The sequence below is a fragment of the Aquarana catesbeiana genome, linkage group LG12 (assembly GCF_042186555.1).
Source record: "Aquarana catesbeiana isolate 2022-GZ linkage group LG12, ASM4218655v1, whole genome shotgun sequence".
Classification (NCBI taxonomy): domain Eukaryota; kingdom Metazoa; phylum Chordata; class Amphibia; order Anura; family Ranidae; genus Aquarana; species Aquarana catesbeiana.
This window is the reverse complement of record NC_133335.1, coordinates 191185945-191208340: the sequence shown is the minus strand read 5'-3', so window position 1 is coordinate 191208340 and position 22396 is coordinate 191185945. Positions and strand designations below refer to the sequence as shown.

The 22396-nt window shown below is 44.0% G+C and overlaps 1 protein-coding gene across 3 annotated transcripts in view; it reads right to left on the bottom strand.

The window, feature by feature from the left end:
• CBFA2T2 (CBFA2/RUNX1 partner transcriptional co-repressor 2) overlaps positions 1-18663 on the bottom strand; it is a 78186-nt gene extending 59523 nt beyond the window's left edge. For 2 of the 3 annotated variants that reach the window (XM_073606343.1, XM_073606346.1), the window contains exon 1: positions 18511-18660. In XM_073606343.1, the coding sequence (XP_073462444.1) occupies positions 18511-18538 (28 nt within the window). In that variant the 5' untranslated portion in view covers positions 18539-18660. Of the gene's footprint in view, positions 1-18510 lie in introns of all 3 variants that reach the window. The other variant, XM_073606344.1, reaches the window with a different exon arrangement.
• Between the last annotated feature and the right edge of the window lie 3733 nt (positions 18664-22396).

Here is a 22396-nt window from a genome sequence, read left to right as displayed (position 1 = left end):
CAGCTGTTCTAGTAGGTCTTTCCTGACATTTTCTTAGTCGCACAGCTACAGCAAAAGCCATAGTCTGACTTGGAGGTGACTTCCATTAAAGTCTATGGGCACAAGTCGGATAGAAGTCGCCTTGAAGTAGTACAGGAACCTTTTCTAAAGTCGTAGCGACTTCAGTAATGCTAATTAAGACAGCCCTCGTTGACCAACATGGGATTTCACATGTCATGGGACTTGGGGTCTCACAAGTCGGATCCCAAGTCGCGGCAGTGTGACCCTAAGGCTCCTTTCACACGGGTGGCCCGCACGGCGGACTCCGATTTGTTTAGCGGGGGATCGCTCCGCTGATCCCCGCTGAGCATGCGGATGACAGATCCATCTCCGCTCACTGTGCTGAGATGAACCTGTCAGAGCCCCACTGTCCTCAATGGGGAGATCGGATGAAAACAGATTACCTGTCCGTTTTCATCCGATTCCATCCGATCCGATCCACCAGATGGATGGAAAATAGGGTCACCATCCATCTAGATTTGGCGGACAGGATCGGATAACGGCGGGCATCAGCAGACATGTCACCGCTGACATCCGCCACTCCATAGGGGAGACTGGAGCGTCTGATCTGGTCCCGCCTGAAAAACTGACAGGCGGACCTGATTGGACCGCCCGTGTGAAAGGATCCTGCGTGTTATGCCCCGTACACACGGTCGGATTTTCCGATGGAAAATGTCCGATCGGAGCGTGTTGTCGGAAATTCCAACCGTGTGTGGGCTCCATCGGACATTTTCCATTGGATTTTCCGACACACAAAGTTTGAGAGCAGGATATAAAATTTTCCGACAACAAAATCCGTTGTCGGAAATTCCGATCGTGTGTACACAAATCCGACAGAAAAAGTGCCACCCATGCTCAGAATAAATAAAGAGATGAAAGCTATTGGCTACTGCCCCGTTTATAGTCCCGACGTACGTGTTTTACGTCACCGCGTTTAGAACGATCAGATTTTCCGACAACTTTGTGTGACCGTGTGTATACAAGACAAGTTTGAGCCAACATCCGTCGGAAAAAATCCTAGGATTTTGTTGTCGGAATGTCCGATCAATGTCCGACCGTGTGTACGGGGCATTAGAAGATTTATTTTGGAGATGGTTTATGGGGAGGATGGAGGGAGTATTATATTTTCTGTCCGGGGTTCTACTTTAACCTTTAACAGTACATTACTGTGTGACTGGGCCTTTAAAGATGTCTATAAAAAAAAAAAAAAAAAAAAAAAAAAAAAAAAAAACTAAAACCTTCACCGCTATAGGACCAACTCAAGAAACACTGATGTAAGGTATAACTATACAAATACACAAATATTCTGGTAGTAAAGACGGAATCCCCTTGGGGAAAATGTTGCTCTTGAAAAGCAATTGAGAAATATAACACCGCATTTATACGTTTTACCCAGCGACTGTCATTGAGAAATGAAAAAGTAAATAAGCCAAATTCATTCGTCTGAACAGAATTGTTTGCAGCTGATCTGTGAGCGTGGAGCGCTCCCTTTGTGTGCTCAAACCACATTACTAAGCCAGCTAATAGGCAGCTTGCTGCAAAGGACTCTGGGAGGGGTCATTAGCCACACAAAAGGCCCCTTCGTTGCAAGAAGGAAATGTTTTGTCACCCAGCTGAGTGGGCTGTTAACATATAAATACTGGGCTGGCTTTCCCTTAGAAAAGTGCATCTGGCTAAAATAAAATTTCTTTCTTCTCTCTGTTAAACTATAAACACAACTGTTCCTCCAAAAGAGAAAGGAGGGGTGGACGACAAAGAAAAGGAACGGAGATGCAGATAGAGATATGGAGCGATTTTGCATCCCCATGGCAAGGGCTGGATAAACGAACAGCAGCATATCTTTCTATAGATCTTTATGAACCCCCCCTCCTGTATAGCCTGTGGTCATGCGGAGTCTCATGCACCTGGTGGGAAAAGCAGAGGGAAGCCCAGGTGTAAGAGTGTGAGGACACACCTGCTGGTTCCCAGCACACACCTGGCTGTTCACACACACCCAGAGGCCGCGTACAATGAAGCCGCTGTGAAATTGAATGACAAGCTGTCAGCAGGTTCTTTTCACAGTAAAATTACATACATCTATTGCATACAAAAAAACCAAATGGTAAACTGCAAAAGGAAAATTAAGTTCATGGACCATGTCACACTAGCAACACTGATATTGGTGGCAAATCGCCAGACTTGGGATGATCACCAGCCATGGGATCACTGAAGAGACTTTACACTCATTGGGATAATCTTCAACTACAGATTGCTAAAGAGAGCTTACATCTGTAGAGATGAGCGCCAGGTACAGGATCACTAAAGAGACTGGACAACTGTAGGGATAATCAGTAGCCATAAAAAACTCTAGAGAGACTCGAAACCTGTAGGGATGTTCATCAGCCACAGGATCGCTAAAGAGACTTGACTTCCATAGCGATGATCGCCAGTCATGGGATCTCTAAAGACTTGACACCTGTAGGGACAATCTTCAACCATGGGATCGCTAAAAAAAAAAAAAAAAAAAACAACACCCCTTGGGGATGATTGCCAACCATGGGTTTACTAAAGAGACTTGACTCCCATTGTAATGGTCATTTTCCACAGGGTTGCTAAAGATACTTGACACCCATAGCGATGATCGCCAGTCATGGGATCTCTAAAGACTTGACACCTGTAGGGACAATCTTCAACCATGGGATCGCTAAAAAAAAAAAGAAAACAACACCCTTGGGGACGATTGCCAACCATGGGTTTACTAAAGAGACTTGACATCCAAAAGGATGATTGCCAGCCACAGGATCACTAAAGAGACTTGACAGCTGTAGCAATGATTGTTAGCCATGGGATCTCTGAAGAGGCTTGACCTCTGTTGGGATGATCACCAGCAATAGGATCGCTGAAGAAACATTACACTCATAAGGTAGGGTTGCCACCTCATCCCATTAAACCCAAACACATATGAATTACACAAGTTCTGAGGCTAATTTAATGAAGATAAGGCACCAAGTGAGTTTAATTACCACCTTAATCAGCCACAAAACCTGTGTAATTAATATGTGTTCGGTTTTAAAGGGAGGTGGCAACCCTATCATAGTGATAATCTTCAACTACAGATCGCTAAAGAGAGTTTTCACCTGTAGGGATGATCATCAGGCACAGGATCACTAAAGAGACTGGACAACCGTAGGGATGATCAGTAGCCACAAAAGTGCTCGAGAGACTCGAAACCTGTAGGGATGTTCGTCATCCACAGGATTGCTAAACAGACTTGACTCCCATAGGAATGATCATTTTCCACAGGGCCGCTAAAGATACTTGACACCCATAGCGACGATCGCCAATCATAGGATCTCTAAAGACTTGAAACCTGTAGGGACAATCTTCAACCATGGGATCACTTAAGAAACCCAACATCCTTAGGGATGAATGCCAACCATGGGATCACTAGAGACTTGACATCCATAGGGGATGATTGCTAGCCACAGGATCACTAAAGAGACTTGACACCTGTAGCGATGATTGTTAGCCATGGGATCACTAAAGAGACTTGACACCTGTTGGGATGATCATCAGCCATGGGATCGCTAAAGAGACTTGACACCACCTGTAGGGATGAATGCCAGCCATAGGATTGCTAAAAAGACCTAACATTGGTAGGGATGATTTCCAGCCCGGGATTCAACACCCATAGTGATGACAGTTAGCCACAAGAGCACTAAAAAAAACAAAAACAAAAAAAAAAAAACGACAACCATAGTGATGATCGTTAACCATGGGATTGCTAAGGAGACTTGATACCTCTAGGCATGATCACCAGCCATGGGATCACTAAAGAGAATTAACACTCATAGGGATGAATGCTAGCTATGGGATTGCTAAATAGACTTGACACCAGTAGAAGGAATGACCTCCAGCCATGGGATCGCTAAAGAGACTAGAAATCCGTAGGGATGATGGCCAGTCACAGCATCCCCAAAGAAAACCGACACCCATAGGGATGATTGCCAGCCATTGGATTGCTAAAGAGACTAGAAATCCGTAGGGATGATGGCCAGTCACAGCACCCCTAAAGAAAACCGACACCCATAGGGATGATTGCCAGCCATTGGATTGCTAAACAGATTCAACACCCATAGTGATGATAGTTAGCCACAGGATCCCTAAAGAGACTTGACATCTGTAGGGATAATCACCAGCCTATGGACCATGTCAAACTGATTGGAGGGGAGGGGCAGGTATTTAAATGAACCTGTAGCTTTGCTATTTAATTATACAGTTGACAACATGATATAGATAAGGGAGGAGTGATCAAGCTTTGTAGAGGTGGTCATTATTGGTGAAGAGCCTGGGGCGGCACAGTGGTGTAGTGGGTAGCACTTTCGCCTAGCAGTAAGGGTCACTGGTTCAAATCCCAACCACGACACTACCTGCCTGGAGTTTGCATGTTCTCCCTGTGCCTGCGTGGGTTTCCTCCGGGTACTCCGGTTTCCTCCCACACTCCAAAGACATGCTGGTAAGTTAATTGGATCCTGTCTAAATTGTCCCTAGTATGTATGAATGTGAGTTAGGGACCTTAGATTGTAAGCTCCTTGAGGGTAGGGACTGATGTGAATGTACAATGTATATGTAAAGCGCTGCGTAAATTGACGGCGCTATAGAAGTACCTGAAATAAATAAATAAAAAAAAAATAAGAGCCAGCCCCATTCAAACACCACTTCCCTGTTTAAATCTTGGAGTAGCCACCGACTGCTAGTACAAAGTAAGCTAGGGAGTATGCAAAGCATATCTTTAATAATAAAACATAATTAACTATATAAATCATTTTTTAATGGCTCCGCCTCCTAAAACACGGATGCATTTATGAACTGATCAACCTTAACACCTTCCCTACCCACTCCCTGTGTATAAAATATGACAAAAATGTAGATATACTGCAGATGTTATTTTATGTCAATCAGTCCTACTCTGTCCCTTGTCTTTCATTTCAGCATTTAGTGTGTGAACTCCCACCCTGACCCTGTTTTGGAATTCCATCTGGTGTCCAGAGGATGATGGCAATTTAAATGGTTTGACATAACAGCTTAAAAAAAAAACTACGTCTTGAATGCCTGCTGTACAGGGAATAATCTTTTATTCCCTGTACAGCAGAACCTAGACTGTAAGAGGGAGGAGCAGCAACACCAGCCAATCAGACTCTACTTCACTGAAAAGTGCTGTCAAATCTAGAGCTGGCCATAGATGATTTGAAACTTGGCTGGTTCGGCAGGGACCGGCCAAAATTCGGACCATGTATGGGCAGGCTGATTGTACTTAAGATGATCTATCGATCAACTTGGGTACAACCAGCCTGTTTGGGTTTTTCATGAGATTATAGCCACAATAGCTCAGCGCGAGGGATTCCCCCATCAACACTGTGGTTGCAGGAAAGAAAATTGGACCATCTATGACACTGAAAGTTTCCTGAGAGAAGGAGAGAGCAGAGTGACAAACTCATCAGTTTGCTGAAGTTCTTTCATTGTCCAATTAACAGCACTGGGGGCGGGTCAGTGACCAAGCTGTGCTGTGAAGAAGAGAAAGGTCATCGGCTTCACTCTGAAGTAGGGTTCTTACATTTACACTATATTGTCAAAAGTATTGGGACGCCTGCCTTTACATACACTTTAATGGCCTCCCAGTCTTAGTCCGTAGGGTTCAATATTGAGTTGGCCCACCCTTTGCAGCTATAACAGCTTCAACTCTTCTGGAAAATCTGTCCACAAGGTTTAGGAGTGTGTCTATGGGAATGTTAGACCATGCTTCCAGAAGCGTTTTTGTGAGGTCAGGCACTGATGTTGGATGAGAAGGCCTGGCTTGCAGTCTCTCACTGCACACCAGCAAGGTCCATAAAGACATGGATGAGCGAGTTTGGGGTGCTCTATTGGATGAGATCTGGTGACTGTGGAGGCCATTGGAGTACAGGGACCTCATTGTCCAGTGGTGAGATGATTTGATCTTTGTGACATGGTGCATTATCCTGCTGGAAGGAGCCATCAGAAGATAAGTACACTGTAGTCATAAAGGGATGGACATGGTCAGCAACAATACTCAGGTAGGCCGTGGCATTTAAACCAAGCTCAGTTGGTACTAAGGAGCCCAAAGTGTGTCAAGAAAATATCCCCCACACCATTACACCACCACCATTGTTGATACAAGGCAGGATGAATCCATGCTTTCATTTGATTTACACCAAATTCTGACCCTTCCATCTGAATGTCACAGCTGAAATCAAGACTCATCAGACCAGACAACATTTTTCCAATCTTCTATTGTCCAATTTTGGTGAGTGTGTGTGTGAATTGTAGCCTCAGTTTCCTGTTCTTAGCTGACAGGAGTGGCACCCGGTGTGGTCTTCTGCTGCTGTAGCCCATCTGCTTCAAGGTTCGATGTGTTGTGTGTTCAGAGATGGTATTCTGCATACCTTGGATATAACGAGTGGTTATTTGTGTTACTGTTGCCTTTCTATCATCTCAAACCAGTCTGCCCATTCTCCTCTGACATCAACAAGGCATTTTTGACCACACAACTGCCGCTCGCTGGATATTTTCTCTTTTTCGGACCATTCTCTGTAAATCCTAGAGATGGTTGTGCGTGAAGATCCCAGTAGATCAGCAATTTTTGAAATACTCAGACCAGCCCGTCTGGCACCAACAACCATGTCACATTCAAAGTCGCTTAAATCCCCTTCCTTCCCCATTCTGATGCTCAGTTTGACCTTCAGCAAGATGTCTTCACCACGTTTAGATGCCTAAATGCATTGAGTTGCTGCCATGTGATTGGCTGATTAGCAATTTGTGTTACCAAGCAATTGAACAGGTGTACCTAACAAAGTGGCCGGACTCGGTGAGTGTATATATGATTTTATATATCATTTCTGGCTATTGAGGAATTTCGAGGCATTTTGATCCTATATATTGCGATTTTTTGCCTTTTCCATCAGATCCTCTTCAAAACAGATCTCGCTATCAGTTTGTAGAAAAAAAAAATACGACGTGACTTGGACAGCGGTCTTTTCATCTGAGGAATGGATGAATTTGGATATTTATATAAAGAATTCCCTTGAAGATCTGGAGCCCGGGGTGTAGTTTGGAAGCTAGACAGTCTGGCTCCGAAGACATATCCCTAAAAACGAGTTGATATTTTTTACCTGCTCACACACATGCGTCGCACATGTGGACGGCGATAACGACAAACACATGTCGGGAAACTTGCAAACCCGTAACACGTTTCTCGTTTAAAAAAAAAAAAAAAAAAAAATTCTTCAAGGAAAATCTATTTATACACGGGTCGGTTTTTGTCTGTTTAAAAAAGAAGGAAAAAAAAAAACCTCTAATCAATGGAGTCTCGGCCTGTAATCTATAGCAGCTGTTCAGGAGACGGGCTGACTCTGTGAAAGCTCACACACCATAACTTAGACATTTCTTCTGCGGGGCCTGGAAATGTCCACGGAGAAATAGGAATTTACTTTGGCTCGGCGCAGTATTCCAGTCTCTGGGCTACTCATCAGATTTATTGGACCATGGTGAACGATATAGAAACTCAACATGTCATTCGACAAATAGATTTCATGGATGGAGTGTGAACAAGCTGCGTAATGCTATTGCACGTCTCCCAAATGTCCACATTTTTTTTTTTTTTTTTAAGGGATGGCCCCTATTTTTGGGCCCCCCAAATCGGACGAAGCTGGCCGGAAGCGTGTGTGATGTTCACCAAAGCTAGGTGGGTGGAGTTTATGTGGCGGGTTATAATAGATCAGGATGGGGGGGCTGACTCTAGGGGCAACCACAGGAAGGCCAACAGTAAATTTCAGCTTTGCAAAACATATTTTGAGACCTTGGTCAACACACGATCGGATTGTTGGCCAACAAAACCGTGGACTTTTGTCCGAAGAGCGTTGGGCCAAACTTGTCTTGGGCCAACGCTTTCATTGGTCAACAATGAAAGTCTTGGTCTTCTCCTTTGTAAAGCCGAACTTCAGGCGAAACCGCTAAATACACAGATGAAAACACGGCACGTTGGCCAACAATCATGAACGTAGTGACGTACTACATGGTTTTTCAGCTCTTTAGCACCACCCTTTGGGCTCCTTCCGCTAATTTCATGTTAGTAGAAGTTTGGGGAGTGTTGATTTGCGCTTTTCTTTTCACGCTTTTCGTTTCGCGTTTTTCATTTTGTGCTTTTCAGTTTGTTTCTGAACAGCCGTTCGTCAACCAGACATGTTGCAGAATCGGAGGAGCTAACGTGTTATTTATTATTGGCCTTGGAATTATTGCTTTGACGACATTATTTTTTTGGTTGAATAATGATTTGATTTGGTATATTTTCTATATTTTTGGATGCAAAGAATGCACTTTTTGGTTAAGTTCTATTGGCAGATAGCATGTCTAATTTTATTTGTTTTCTTTTTTTAATGCACAATAAAAAAAAATGTGGAGAATAATACTTGGCTATGTGTTTTACTTCAAATGACAGTTTGGGAGTAGGCAGTTACATTTAAAAAAATACAATGTAAAATTGACAAGGGACACCTACATAGTTGTATCTCTGATCTTAAAAACTACGGGATAATGGTGTTGTGGTAACTTGTCCCCAAAAAAAAAAAAAAAAAAAAAAAAAAAGCATAATATTATTCTTGATATCACTAGAGAAAAAAAGCCTTTGAAAATTTGTTTGCAATAACTCCATCAGTATCACCAGCAAAGCAGCTTCATTATTATCCCATTAAAGAAGAAGAGAATTGTGCGCTGCATTTGGAGATTTCATCATTTACCACGTCACAAATGTTAATTCTCCATTACGAACGCTAGTTTACAAGACCGACCTCTTCCGGCTCGTCCTTGCTTCCGAGCATGCGTGTTTGTACTTTGGACTTTTGTCTGACAGACTTGTGTACACACGATCTGAAAATCTGACAACACACATTTTTTGGCGGAAAATCTGAAAACCTGCTAGCCAACATTTGTCCGCAGAAAGTCCGACAACAATTGTCCGACAATTGTCACGCCCGGATTTTCTGCCAACAGCCTCTCATCACACATTTCCCGTTGGAAAATCTGATCGTGTGTACGAGGCATAACAGTAAATTTCAGCTTCGCAAAACATATTTTGAGACCTTGGTCAACAATGAAAGTCTTGGTGTTCTCCTTTGTAAAGCCGAACTCCAGGCAAAACCGCTAAATACACAGATGAAATACATTCTACCTGCCAAAGGATTTGCATTGTGTCCATCCTGTTCTGAGATTAAAGCCACGTAGACACATTCAGATTGTTGGCCAACAAAGCGTCAGACTTTTGTCTGAAGGAGCGTGTGTCTGGATTTTGTCTTGCATACTAACAACACACAATTGTCGGCCAACAAACACGAACGTAGTCATGTACTACGTGGAATTTCAGCTCTTGAGCGCCACCCTTTGGGCACCTTTCGCTAATGTCGTGTTTAGTGAGCATTGATTGCAAGCAGGTCCCCCTCATCCTTCCATTGGACACCATGACCAGGGCCATCTTTAATGTTGATTGGACCCTGGGCAAAATTTTTCTTGGGGCCCCCCCATGCAATTTTGCTCTCCACCTACTCTGAGACATACAATAAATATCAGCTAGACTTAAAATCAGTTTACTGTATCAGATCAGGCAGTAATTGTGATTGGTTGCCAGAGGTTAAAACATATCATTACCACTTACTGACTGGTTGCTAGAGGTTACAGCACACATTACGGCTCACTGATTATTTGCTAGAGGTTACAGCACATGATTTCTTCTTGTTGATTGGTTGCTAGAGATTACTGTACAGTAATACTGCTCACTGCTTGGTTGCTAGAGGTTACAGCACATCATTTCTTCACTTCCTTTATTTACATATGAATGCAGCTGGCCTCAGATATTTGCATATGAATGCTCCCGTTATTTACATATGCATGACAGTTATTTACACGTAAACACAGGGTCTGCAGGTGAGTCATCTGTATACAATAGGGCAGAACTGGGCAGCATTAGTACCAGCACTTCACACTGAGATATAAGGACACAGCACAGGACTAAAACTTCAAGGGACAAGGGAATTTAAACTGGTATAGTTGGCAAGTATGAGGCAGCTGCTTTGGGCCCCACAACAATTAAAGGGCCCAGGGCAGCTGCCCTTTTTGCCCTGCCTTAAAGACGGCCCTGACCATGACCCATTCATTTCTAGGTGGAGCTGTATTCCTGGTGGACCCCGGCAGTCCTGCAAAGTGAGACTCTCCTCATAATGGGGCTGTAGCGGACCTGGTGAGGACGCTTTTTGAAGGGCCTCACAGTGACCATCGCTGAAGAAGGGACAGAGGTAGGTACTGGACTAGGTGGGCTGTACTCAAGGGATAGGTACAGGACATGAACATCTCCCTTTTTAGACCACACTACCACAGGAAAGAGTTACATCTCCAATTTAGTCTCTTAGACTCCTTTCACACGGGTCGCAAAACTAGGCGGCTGATCTGTGTGTTTACACTTCGTTCCCACCTATGTTTTTTAGTGATTTTTGCATTTTGCAGAAAACGCACTACAGCATTTTGAGCCGGTGCGTTTCCTTGGAAAGGGTCAGGGACTTTTTTTCCCACAGCAGATTGCATTTTGCATGTAATAGGTGTTGAGTTACTAAAGGCAAATAGACTGTGCACTTTGCAAAGTGCAGTTTCACTCTGAAAGTGTAGTTGCTCCAGAGCTTAGTAAATGAGGTAAGGCTTCACTTTGCAATCACATGCAAGGAAAAAAAACAGCAGCATTTTTGCTTCCACATGATTGGATGATGGAAGTCAGCAGAGCTTCTGCTCATTTACTAAGCTCTGCAGCAACTGCACTTTGCTAAGTGCACAGTCTATTTGCCTTTAGTAAATAAACCTCAAAGTGACTTCAGCCCGGGCTCACACACAGGAGAGGTGTGGGAAACCGCAAACGATTTGGACAGGAAATCGCACCGCAGTCCTGTTCAAATTGCATGCAATTCTTTGCTGTACAACTTGAGCCCATTCATTTTGTATGGGCTCAAATCACACACAAAGATATTGATATTGAGCAATATATTGAGTATCGGTACTCAGACTCACCGATAAAAAAACGGTAGCGGTGGAACCCTAATTAGGTGCCATTCATTGTTAATACACACCAAATCTATCTCACAAGCACGTGCGTTTGCAGTCACTACAAGGCACTATACCACAATTTGGTGCAGCTGCAATTTAAAAGTCGCACCTCATGTACTTTGTGCGCCTTCCCGTGCATTGGGCAGCACATTAAAATGAATGGGCTGTCAAAAATGGAATGCGAAAAAAAACACATGCGTGAACATGCATGTTTTGGCGTGAACTAGCTCTAAATGCGTGTGCGGCAATGGAAAGGTCTGAATAGGTCCTGAGAGTTTGGAAATGCAACAGTTTACAATCTAAAAAAAAAAAACTGCCTATAATCTGAGATTATGCAAGTTTAATAATTACTTATTGATTACTTTTATCTTAATAATTCAGATCTGTCAAGTGCATTAGGTGATACTGTATACGTGTATGGGGGGGGGGCTATTAAAATTGTATGACAACGAATATACACTCACCGGCCACTTTATTAGGTACACCTGTTCAACCGCTTAACACAAATTGCTAATCAGCCAATCACATGGCAGCAACTCAGTGCATTTAGGCATCTAGACGTGGTGAAGACAACTTGCTGACGTTCGAACCGAGCATCAGAATGGAGAAGAAAGCAGATTTAAAGCAGAGTTCCAGTGTAAATACTGCAGCTGCTGACTTTTAAAATAAGGACACCTACCTGTCCAGGGTGCCCGCGATGTCCTCACCCAAAGCTGACCCGTCCCCTCGGCTCCCGGGTGCAGGCGCCGCCATCTTCAGTATGGGAATCAGGAAGTGAAGCCTTGCGGCTTCACAGCCTGGTTCCCCACTGCGCATGCGCGATTAGCCAGAGGATGTCAGAGGAGAATGGGCAGACTGGTTTGAGAAAGGCAACAGTAACTCCAATAACCACTCGTTACAACCACGGTAAGCAGAATACCATCTCCGAACGCACAACACATCGAACCTTGAAGCAGATGGGCTACAGCAGAAGACAACACCGGGTGCCACTCCTGTCAGCTAAGAACAGAAAACTGAGGCTACAATTCACACAGGCTCACCAAAATTGGACAATAGAAGATAAACATTGCCTGGTCTGATGAGTCTCGATTTCAGTTGCGACATTCAGATATAAGGGTCAGAATTTGGCATAAACATGAAAGTATAGATCCATCCTGCCTTGTATCAATGGTTCAGGCTGCTGGTGGTGTAATGGTGTGGGGTATATTTCTTGGCACACTTTGGGTTCCTTAGTACCAATTGAGCATCATTTAAACGCCACGACCTACCTGAGTATTGTTGGTGACCATGTCCATCCCTTTATGACTACAGTGTACTCATCTTCTGATGGCTCCTTCCAGCAGGATAATACACCATGTCACAAAGCTCAAATCATCTCACCACTGGTTTCTTGAACATGACAATGAGGTCACTGTACTTCAATGGCCTTCACAGTCACCAGATCTCATCCAATAGAGGACCTTTGGGATGTGGTGGAATGGGAGATTCGCATCACGAATGTGCAGCCGCTAAATCTGCAGCAACTGTGTGATGCTATCATATCAATATGGACCAAAATCTCTGAGGAATGTTTCCAACACCTTGTAGAATCTATGTCATGAAGAATTAAGGCAGTTCTGAAGGCAAAAGGGGGTCCAACCCGGTACTAGCAAGGTGTACCTAATAAAGTGGCCAATAAGTGTATATAGTTAATGTGCCTTTTTGATTGCGTTTTAAAAGCATATTACCGCACTCGGTAAATCAAAACTAAAGCCAATGGGGGGAAATTCTGAACAGTTCTGACCTAATAGACCCGATGGTCCCATGTCACCAAAGCATACAAGAGTCTTTGATCAGAGACATTACCGCATTGTAGTAGATCATGAACCCCATCGTAGCGAAGGACCAAAAAAGGATACAGACCGTGCTGAACTATATACACAGCGTAACACTATATATTGAAATAAACATCACACCATGCGGAGACATAATATTTACAGAACGTGGTGTAGACCAGTGCTATCTATATATATACACAGGCTAAGAGCCGCAGGATTACCACCCACCACCAACATCTTCCACTTACAGGACCCCGATCACCGTACACAGAAATATGTAGGAAGGCACAAGCAGTGCAAGAAGCCATTAACCACAAGCTAGCAAAGTTCACGTAGAGTGTGCAGAGCAATGAAACACGATCATTGATTATTCAATCCATCTAAAGCTGGCCATACACTGTACAATCTGATTCCACAATCACCCCGAGAACTGAGTGCTTAGCGAACGTTCTTCACTCAGTTCTCAGTGTTAGAGGCAGCGGGGGGGACAGATGTGATATCGGATCGATGTTGCATCCACCTAGGTGAGTATGTAAGTTTATTTCTCTTTTAAGTGTTTTCTTGCTGGATTCCCAAAGAGCAACAACACTCAAGACGAAGAATCACATTGTTCTCAATGGGCTTGTTCACACTTGAGTTGTGGCCCTCTGCGTGAAGCTCGAGAAAATACATGGGCTACTTTAGGGCAGAATCGCACATTTTTGTCCCTATTGATTTTAATGGGAGCTCCTAAACAATGTGTGTTTAAGCGTTTTTTTTTTAGGTGCTGCCATTTAGCCCCCCGGTCACACCTCTGTGACTTGTCATGCATCTTGACAGGTCCAAATCGCATGACAAGTCGCACCTTATTGCCGGCAATGGAACTGTTCTAATTGGTGCCACAACGATTTTGTGGGGCTTTTTGTTTTTTTTTTGTCCATTTAGCCCCTGGTCAATGCGGTGCGTCTTGCCGTGCGATTTGACAGTTTCTAATTTCATGATAAGTCGCACCCTATTGTCGGTAACGGAACTGTTTGAATTGGTGCGACGCTGATTTTGCGGTGCCGCACCAATTAGAAAAAGTTCCTGTACTATTTTTTTTACTATTATTTTTTATTTATTTCAGGTGCGACTTGCATGGACATCTGTGCATGAAGATGCACAGATGTCAGCCAAGTTTCACCTGAAGTTGCACTGACATGTGGCTTTGAAATTATGCAATTTCAAGTGAAAGTGTTACTAAACCCAGGACCCTGCATTCACTTTATCTGGTCTCCTACAGTACACAGAACATGGAAATGCAATTATTTTAGTAAATGTAAACTGCTAAATACCTTTTGTTATCAGCAGTATATATCAGTCTTGTGACTTATCAGTACTTGGTTAACGCTTGTAGGAGGAGTTTTCACACTACACTGGCTACCCTACCAGGATGCAGAACCCCTGACCCTCTGTCTGGACAGTGCTGATTGGCCCTGTGCTGATCACATGCACTCTCCCAAGAACAAAAATAACTCTGTAGCAATACACACCAAACTGAGCATGTGCAGCTTGTCAACAAGGCTCTCTACCATCAGAACATGGATTGGGGACAGTGGAAGAAGGGGAGGATCAGAGAAGACAGGATCACACCGCTTTTTTACACAATACAGAGGATTATCCCCTTAGATTCCACAGTGAGTATAACAAGCATGCTTTACTGATTTTACTGTTGTGGGTTTAGTAACACTTTAAAGTGCACAATTTCAAAGTCAGATTTGGTGTGACCGATGTGTAATGGGAGCTCCTAAACAATGCATGTTTAAGCTTTTTTTTTTTTTTTTTTTTTTTTTTTTTTTTTAGGTGCTTCCATTTAAGTCCATGGGTCCAAAATGTGCAATTCTGCTCTTTAGAGGCTCCATTTTCACACTTAGTGTTTTGGGATTCTGCCTGAGATCCCAAAACGCACTACAATCGCAAAACGCATTTCTATTTTTAATGGCACCTAAAAGCTCCTGCTCCTTTTTGGGCGACAAGCTTCACGCGATGCGATTTGCCATGATTGCCACGCGATAAATCTTGGCAAAACCACACCGAGTTCTAGGAGCCATTGAAAATTATGGCAGACGAACCTGCATTTTGCGATTGTAGTTCATTTGGAGATTGCGGGCAGAATGGCAGCGATTCTGTCCGCGATCCCAAAACGCCAAAAGTCGATGGAGCCTTACAAGTCATGTGCAGAATCATGTGATTCTGGAGCAGTTTTTTTTTTTTTGCGCACTTTTTCAGGCTTGAGCGTTTTTATTTTAGCCAATGGAAAGCTGGTTGCTTAAAGAAGGAAATAGTTGTTTGCACGTCAGCAAAAAAACCCCCAAAAAACACACATTTATCAGGCTAAGCGTTATTGGGGTGCACTGTGGCAGGTTAGACAGGAGAGAGCCCAATGGGGTATGGATGGTGGGGGTGATACCAACCCTAGTGACGCCACTGGACTGTACAATTAGACTGTGTGTGGTCAGCTTAGGTTTTATCTTCTCATACTCCTTTGCATCAACGATGGGGCAAAGTTCTTCCAGGTGGAAACCAACAATGGGGCCCAATTACACCAATGATGGGGCACAAGGCCTCTCAATGACACCAAAAATGGAGCAGAATTCTTCCCACTGACACCAATGAGGGGAGGAATTGAGCCCCACCATTGGTGTTATTGGGAGAAATTGTACCACATCATTGGTGTTATTTGGAGGAATTGTGCTCCATTGTTGGTGCCATTGGGAGGAATTGAGCCCCATCATTGGTGGTATTGGGAGGAATGGCACCAACAGAGGAGCACAATTCCTCCCAATGACACCAATGATGTGGTACAATTTCTCCCACTGACACCAGTGATTGGGGATTGTTTACTCCCACTGATGCTGGGACATTTTATACTCCAAATGGCCAAAGCCCAGCCCCCCCCCCCCCTAAAAGTATGAATGACAGTAAACTGGCCCTTTATTTAGAAAGTTTGGAGACCCCTGATCTAGAACACTCGGGTTACATGGCACCCTGGATGAGAAAGGCTGCTTCATATACTTCTGTTTCATGCTTATTAGATGATCTAGAAAAGCCTTTCCAAAACTTTTACAAAGCCTTTAAATAATTTCCACATCTAGGGGAACCCCTGTTAAAACCAGGGGTGGTCAGTGGGAAGAATGTCCCCTCAGAGTGGCCAAACTTAGAAACAGCTAAAACATTTATTGGAATTGAGCTGCTGAGTCTTGTCCCCAAAACTATACAGGCACCCTCAAATGAGAAGTCAAGCAACCACTAGCAACCTCTAGAGGGTACCACGAAATCCTGGCTGTGAAAGACTGCTCTGCAGACTTCTGTTTCACGCTTATGATCTAGACCAGACTTTCCCAACCTTTCTACCCCAGGATATCGCTTTAAATAACTTTGAGATCTAGGGTGACCCCTTCTAAAACCAGTTCTTTGCTGGCCAGTCAGAAAAATGCCACCCCTTCCAGTAGTGGTCAGACTGCACCTTAAAAACAGCCTAATGTCGCGTACACACGAGCGGACTTTATGGCAGACTTTGCCCGGCGGACGGGATTTCGTCGGACAATTTGATCGTGTGTGGGCTCCAGCGGACTTTGTTTTCTCAAAAGTTGGACGGACTTAGATTTGAAACATGTTTCAAATCTATCCGACGGACTCGAGTCCGGTCGAAAAGTCCGCTCGTCTGTATGCTAGTTCGACGGACAAAAAGCCCCGCTAGGGCAGCTATTGGCTACTGGCTATGAACTTCATTGTTTTAGTCCGGTCGTACGTCATCACGTACGAATTCGACGGACTTCGGTTGATCGTGTGTAGGCAAGTCCGTTCATTCAGAAAGTCCGTCGTAAAGTCCATCGAAAAGTCCGCCGGGCAAAGTCTGCCGTAAAGTCAGCTCGTGTGTACGCGGCATAAGAGATTATTGGTGTTGTATTGCTGACTCTTTCAAGTGGCATTAGCTCCAGAACTATGTAGGAACTCTAAAATTGAAAGTCCAGCAAGAACAGCTCAAAGAACACCTATTAACATCTGGAAGAACACTTGGGTTCCACAGAATCCTGGTTCACAAGGACTGCTGGTATATACTTCTGTTTCATGCTTATTAGAGGGCCCAGATCTGCCTTTCCCAACCTTTTATTTTACTCAAAGAGACTTGTGAAATCTTTTTCAGGTCTAGGGGAACTCCTGCAAACACCATTTCTTTGGTGACCAGAAGAATGCCCGCTTTACAACAGTGATCAGAATGCCACCTTAGAAACAGCTACAAATGGCATTGACCCCAGAACTATGCAGGCACCCTCAAGTAAAAATCAAGCAACCACAGCTCAATCATCCCCTAGCAGCCTCTGGAGGAACCCCCAGGATCCACAGAACCCTGGTTGAGAAAGGCTGATTTAGAAATATCAACTTAAAGGGCTAACATGACATTTATAAATCTTTTTCAGATCTAGGGGAACTCCTGCAAAAATACAATTCTTTGAAAGCACCCCTTACAACATTGATCAGAAAGCCCCCTTAGAAACAGCTACAAAGAATACTGTTGTGTTGCTGGCTCTCTCAAGTGCCAATGATCCCATAACTATGCAGACAGGCACCCTCAACTGAAAATCAAGCAACTACAGCTCAAGAATTCTGTAGCAATCTCTGGAGCCTGGTTGAGAAAGGCTTATTCAGAAATATTTACCTAAAGGGCTAACATGACATTTATAAATCTTTTTCAGATCTAGGGGAACTTCTACAAAAATACAATTCTTTGAAAGCCCCCTTAGAAACAGCTACAAAAGGTTATTAGAGTTGTGTCGCTGGCTCTTTCGAGTGGTGTTGACCCCATAACTATGCAGGCATCCTCAAGCAACTACAGCTCAAAAATCCTGTAGAAATAAAGTTGCCACCTCATCCCTTTAAACCCGAACACATTAATTAGACAGGTTCTGTGGGTAATTAAGGTGGTAATTAAACTCACTTGGTGCCTTACCTGCAATATATTTGCCTTACAACCTGTGTAATTCAGATGTGTTCAGGTTTAAAGGGATGAGGTGGCACCCCTAAGTAGAAACCTCTGGAGGAACCCCTAGGTTCCACCGAACCCTGGTTTAGAAAGGCCGATTTAGACGCATCAACTTAAAGGGCTAACACGACATTCATAAATATTCGGTATACAAGAATAAGAAAGGAATTACATTTTCAGTTCAGAGAAACAAGGACATTCCTAAAAAGGAGCATTTTCTGGGACAAACTTTCAAAACCCAGGACCGTCCCGGATACAATTTTCAGCGATGCATGGATAGAACTAAACTCAATCATTTTTTAGTGCGCTATAACTTTCCTTCAGCGTTTTGCTTGCCCTTGATGTGCAACAAGCAGTTACAACATACACAAAATGCAAAACATCAACACAGTCTGTAAAGCAAGGGATCAGTGCAGGGAGCTTGCTATGCTTCTGCCGCCCCTTCCAACAACATGGAAGAAGAAGGCAAGCCTGCCCTCCCACAGCTGCCAACAAGTGATAATAGGAATCAGTACTTACACTGAAATGATCCAGGGATCCCAACCATCTTATATATCCTGTGTGTGATGCAATGTAACAGATCTTCTCTCTGACCCTCCTGCTTTCTGTGCTAGGGTTGGAGGAGTCTGTGGGACTGGAGAAGGTAAAGGGAGAGACAAGGAGAAGTGGGGAGGGCTCTGCATGCATGCAGACTACAGGAGTGAACCCCTCCCCCCCTTCTGAATGACTCTTCCCCTCTTATCTGGATCACTTTCTCCTCCATAGAAAAGTGTAGCAATGCAGCAGTCGCTACTTAACTAAATACATTTAAATAAAAGGTAAAATATATAAAACATAATATAAATATTTCTGTGTAAGGCCATGCACCATATATTGTAACATAAGTTGTTTATTAAACAGCAAACACTTGTATAAAAAATATTTATAAATGAGAAATATCTAGCCTAAGGGCTCCTTGACACATTCACTTTGTTGGGCATTGGTGTGCCACGAAAAAAATAGGGTCTTTGAGCAGCACAGCGCGTTTTGACGCACTATTATGCATCATGACGCACTGTTTATTTGACGAATAAGTTGAAGTTTAAAGCGGAGTTCCACCCAAAAATGGAACTTCCGCTTTAAGTGTAGGTGACCCCCTGACATGCCACATTTGGCATGTCATTTTTTGGGGGGAGAAGCGGGTACCCTGTTTTTACGGGCACCCAGCTCCCACTTCCTCCCTGGTGCCGTGGCGGCGGAAGGAAGATCACCTCTCCCCCCTCCCTCCCTGCAATCTTCTGGGACACGTCACAGGTCCCAGAAGATTGCTTGCGCATGCACAGTGCGCGCACAGCCGGGCGCCCACAGTAACAATGTCGGCGCCACGGAGAGGAGCGGGGCTTCGTAACGCCCGCATTGCTGGACCGTGGGACAGGTGAGAGTCTGATTATTTAAAGGCAGCAGCTACACTTTTTGTAGCTGCTGACTTTTAAATGGGTGGAACTCCGCTTTAAGGAAAGGGGGGAAAAAGCAAGCACTGCAATGCATTACGACAATGCATTGCAACATGTGTGCACTGCGCATATCAGCACTCGTGGGTTGTGCATGTGACCGAGCAGAACTAGCATCAGCTATATATTTCATGCTCATTCATGAGGGCCACGAGTCGTTATCATTCGGAATCATTAAAAAATAGGACGTGTTGGATTTTTGCACAGCGCAACATGTTCCATCATGCTATAATGCAATGTGCCACAATGCACACAGAGTTAAATAAAGTTTTTTGTTTTTTTAAAAAAACAATTTTGCACTCCAATGTACTGTGACAATGCATCGCTCATGCACAGTGCACACCAATACTTGCGCGTTAAGTATGCAAATGCATAGGGTTCACTGAAGAGCAGGTTAAAGTTTAAAGGGGGAAAAAGCAAGCACTTTAATGCATTGCAACAGCGTATTGCAGCATATCAGCACTTGAGCGTTATACATGTGAACAAGCGGACCTAGCGTCACATACACTATATTGTCAAAAGTATTGGGACTCCTGCCTTTACACACATGAACTTTAATGTCATCCCAGTCTTATGCCCCGTACACACGGTCGGACATTCCGACAACAAAATCCATGGATTTTTTTCGGACGGATGTTGGCTCAAACTTGTCTTGCATACACACGGTCACACAAAGTTGTCGGAAAATCTGATCGTTCTGAACGCGGTAACGTAAAACACGTACGTTGGGACTATAAATGGGGCAGTAGCCAATAGCTTTCATCTCCTAATTTATTTTGAGCATGTGTGGCACTTCGTGCATCGGATTTGTGTACACACGATCGGAATTTCCGACAACGGATTTTATAGCAAGCTCTCAAACTTTGTGTGTCGGAAATTCCTATGGAAAATGTGTGATGGAGCCTACACACGGTCAGAATTTCTGACAACAAGGTCCTATCATACATTTTCCATTGGAAAATCCTATCATGTGTACAGGGCATAAGTCCTTAGGGTTCAATATTGAGTTGGCCCACCCTTTGCAGCTATAACAGCTTCAACTCTTCTGGGAAGGCTGACCACAAGGTTTAGGAATGTGTCTATGGGAAAGTTTGGCTATTCTTCCAGAAGCACATTTGTGAGGTCAGGCTCTGATGTTGGACGAGAAGGCCTGGCTTGCAGTCTCTGCTCTAATTCATCCCAAAGGTGTTCTATCAGGTTAAGGTCAAGACTCTATGCAGGCCAGTCAAGTTCCTCCACCCCAAATTCATTCATCCATGTCTTTATGGGCCTTGCTTTGTGCACTGGTGCAACTGACCCAACCTTGACACTACCTGCCTGGAGTTTGCATGTTCTCCCTGTACCTGCGTGGGTTTCCTCCGAGTACTCCGGTTTCCTCCCACACTCCAAAGACATGCTGGCAGGTTAATTGGATCCTGTCTAAATTGTCCCCAGTATGTATGAATGTGAGTTAGGGACCTTAGATTGTAAGCTCCTTGAGGGTAGGGACTGATGCGAATGTACAATGTATATGTAAAGCGCTGCGTAAATTGACAGCACTGTATAAGTACCTGAAATAAATAAAATAAAATAAAAAACTGACAGCTCCAGTCGGAGGCGCTGTACTAACATCCCCCCGCTAAGCTGTTGTGTTCTGACAGGGTGATCGCCCCCCCGCCAGAACACTCTGCTCAGCGCTGCCATTGGCTGAAAGCTCTGACCTGGAGTCAGTGGACTCCTGGTTTTCTAGCATGAACGTCCGGCAGAAAACGGCCGGCTTCTGTCAGACAGACCGACACACACACATGGGCAGAATGTCAGACGTTTTTTTTTTTTTTTTTTTAACCAGCCGCTGTCTCCCATCATTCTGCCTGTGTGTATGGGGCTTTAGACTGGGATACCATTAAAATTCATATGCGTGTAAAAGCAGGTGTCCCAATACTTTTGACAATATAGTGTATATTTCCTGCTTGTCCATGAGTGCCACGAGTCAAAGTAATATTTAAAAAATGAAAAAATAGGACATCATAAATTTTTGTGCAGTACAGCGACACTCTATAATGCATCAATTATAGATTATATTACAATGCTGCATTTTAAATGAAATGTAAGGTAAATAAAGTAAAAAAAAGCACTGTGATGCAATGTAACAGTGTAACAATGCATTGCTGTGCGAATGCACACCAACACTCACCATAGCATGTCCGCTGGTGTGATCGAGCCCTAAAGCGGATCTAAGATCATATCTATGTCATTCTTGTTCATGAGTGCCACAAATCAATGTAATCATTAAAAAATATGACAGGTTGGATTTTTGCATAGTACAGCTCTTTCTGGTGCGCTATACTGCATCACAATGTACTGCCACGCATAAAGTTAAATGAAATGTAAGTAAAATAAAGTTCAAGAAAAAAAAATCAAGCACTGGAATGCACTGTAATGTTAAAATGCACAGCATAAGTACATAGCACAGCATAGGATGCATTAAGGTGAAAAAACACAAGGGTTTACAACCCCTTTAACTCTGATGTAAGGGGCACCGTAACATGCTCTGATGTCAGGGGGCACTGTGTCATGCTCTGATGTGATGTCAGGGGGCACTGTGCCATGCTCCGATGTAAGGGGCACTGTGCCATGCTATGATGTCGGGGCACTACTGTGCCATGCGATGATCTCGGGGGGGGGGGGGGGGGGCACTGTGTCAGGTTCTGATGTAAGGGGCACTGTACCATGCTGTGATGTAAGGGGCACTGTGCCATGCTCTGATGTAAGGGACACTGCATCATGCTCTGATGTCAGGGGGCACTGTGTCATGCTCTGAAGTAAGGGGGCACTGTGTCATGCTCTGATGTCAGAGGGCAGTACTATGCCATGCTCTGATGTAAGGGGCACTGTGTCATGCACCGATGTAAGGGGCACTGTGCCGTGCTCTGATG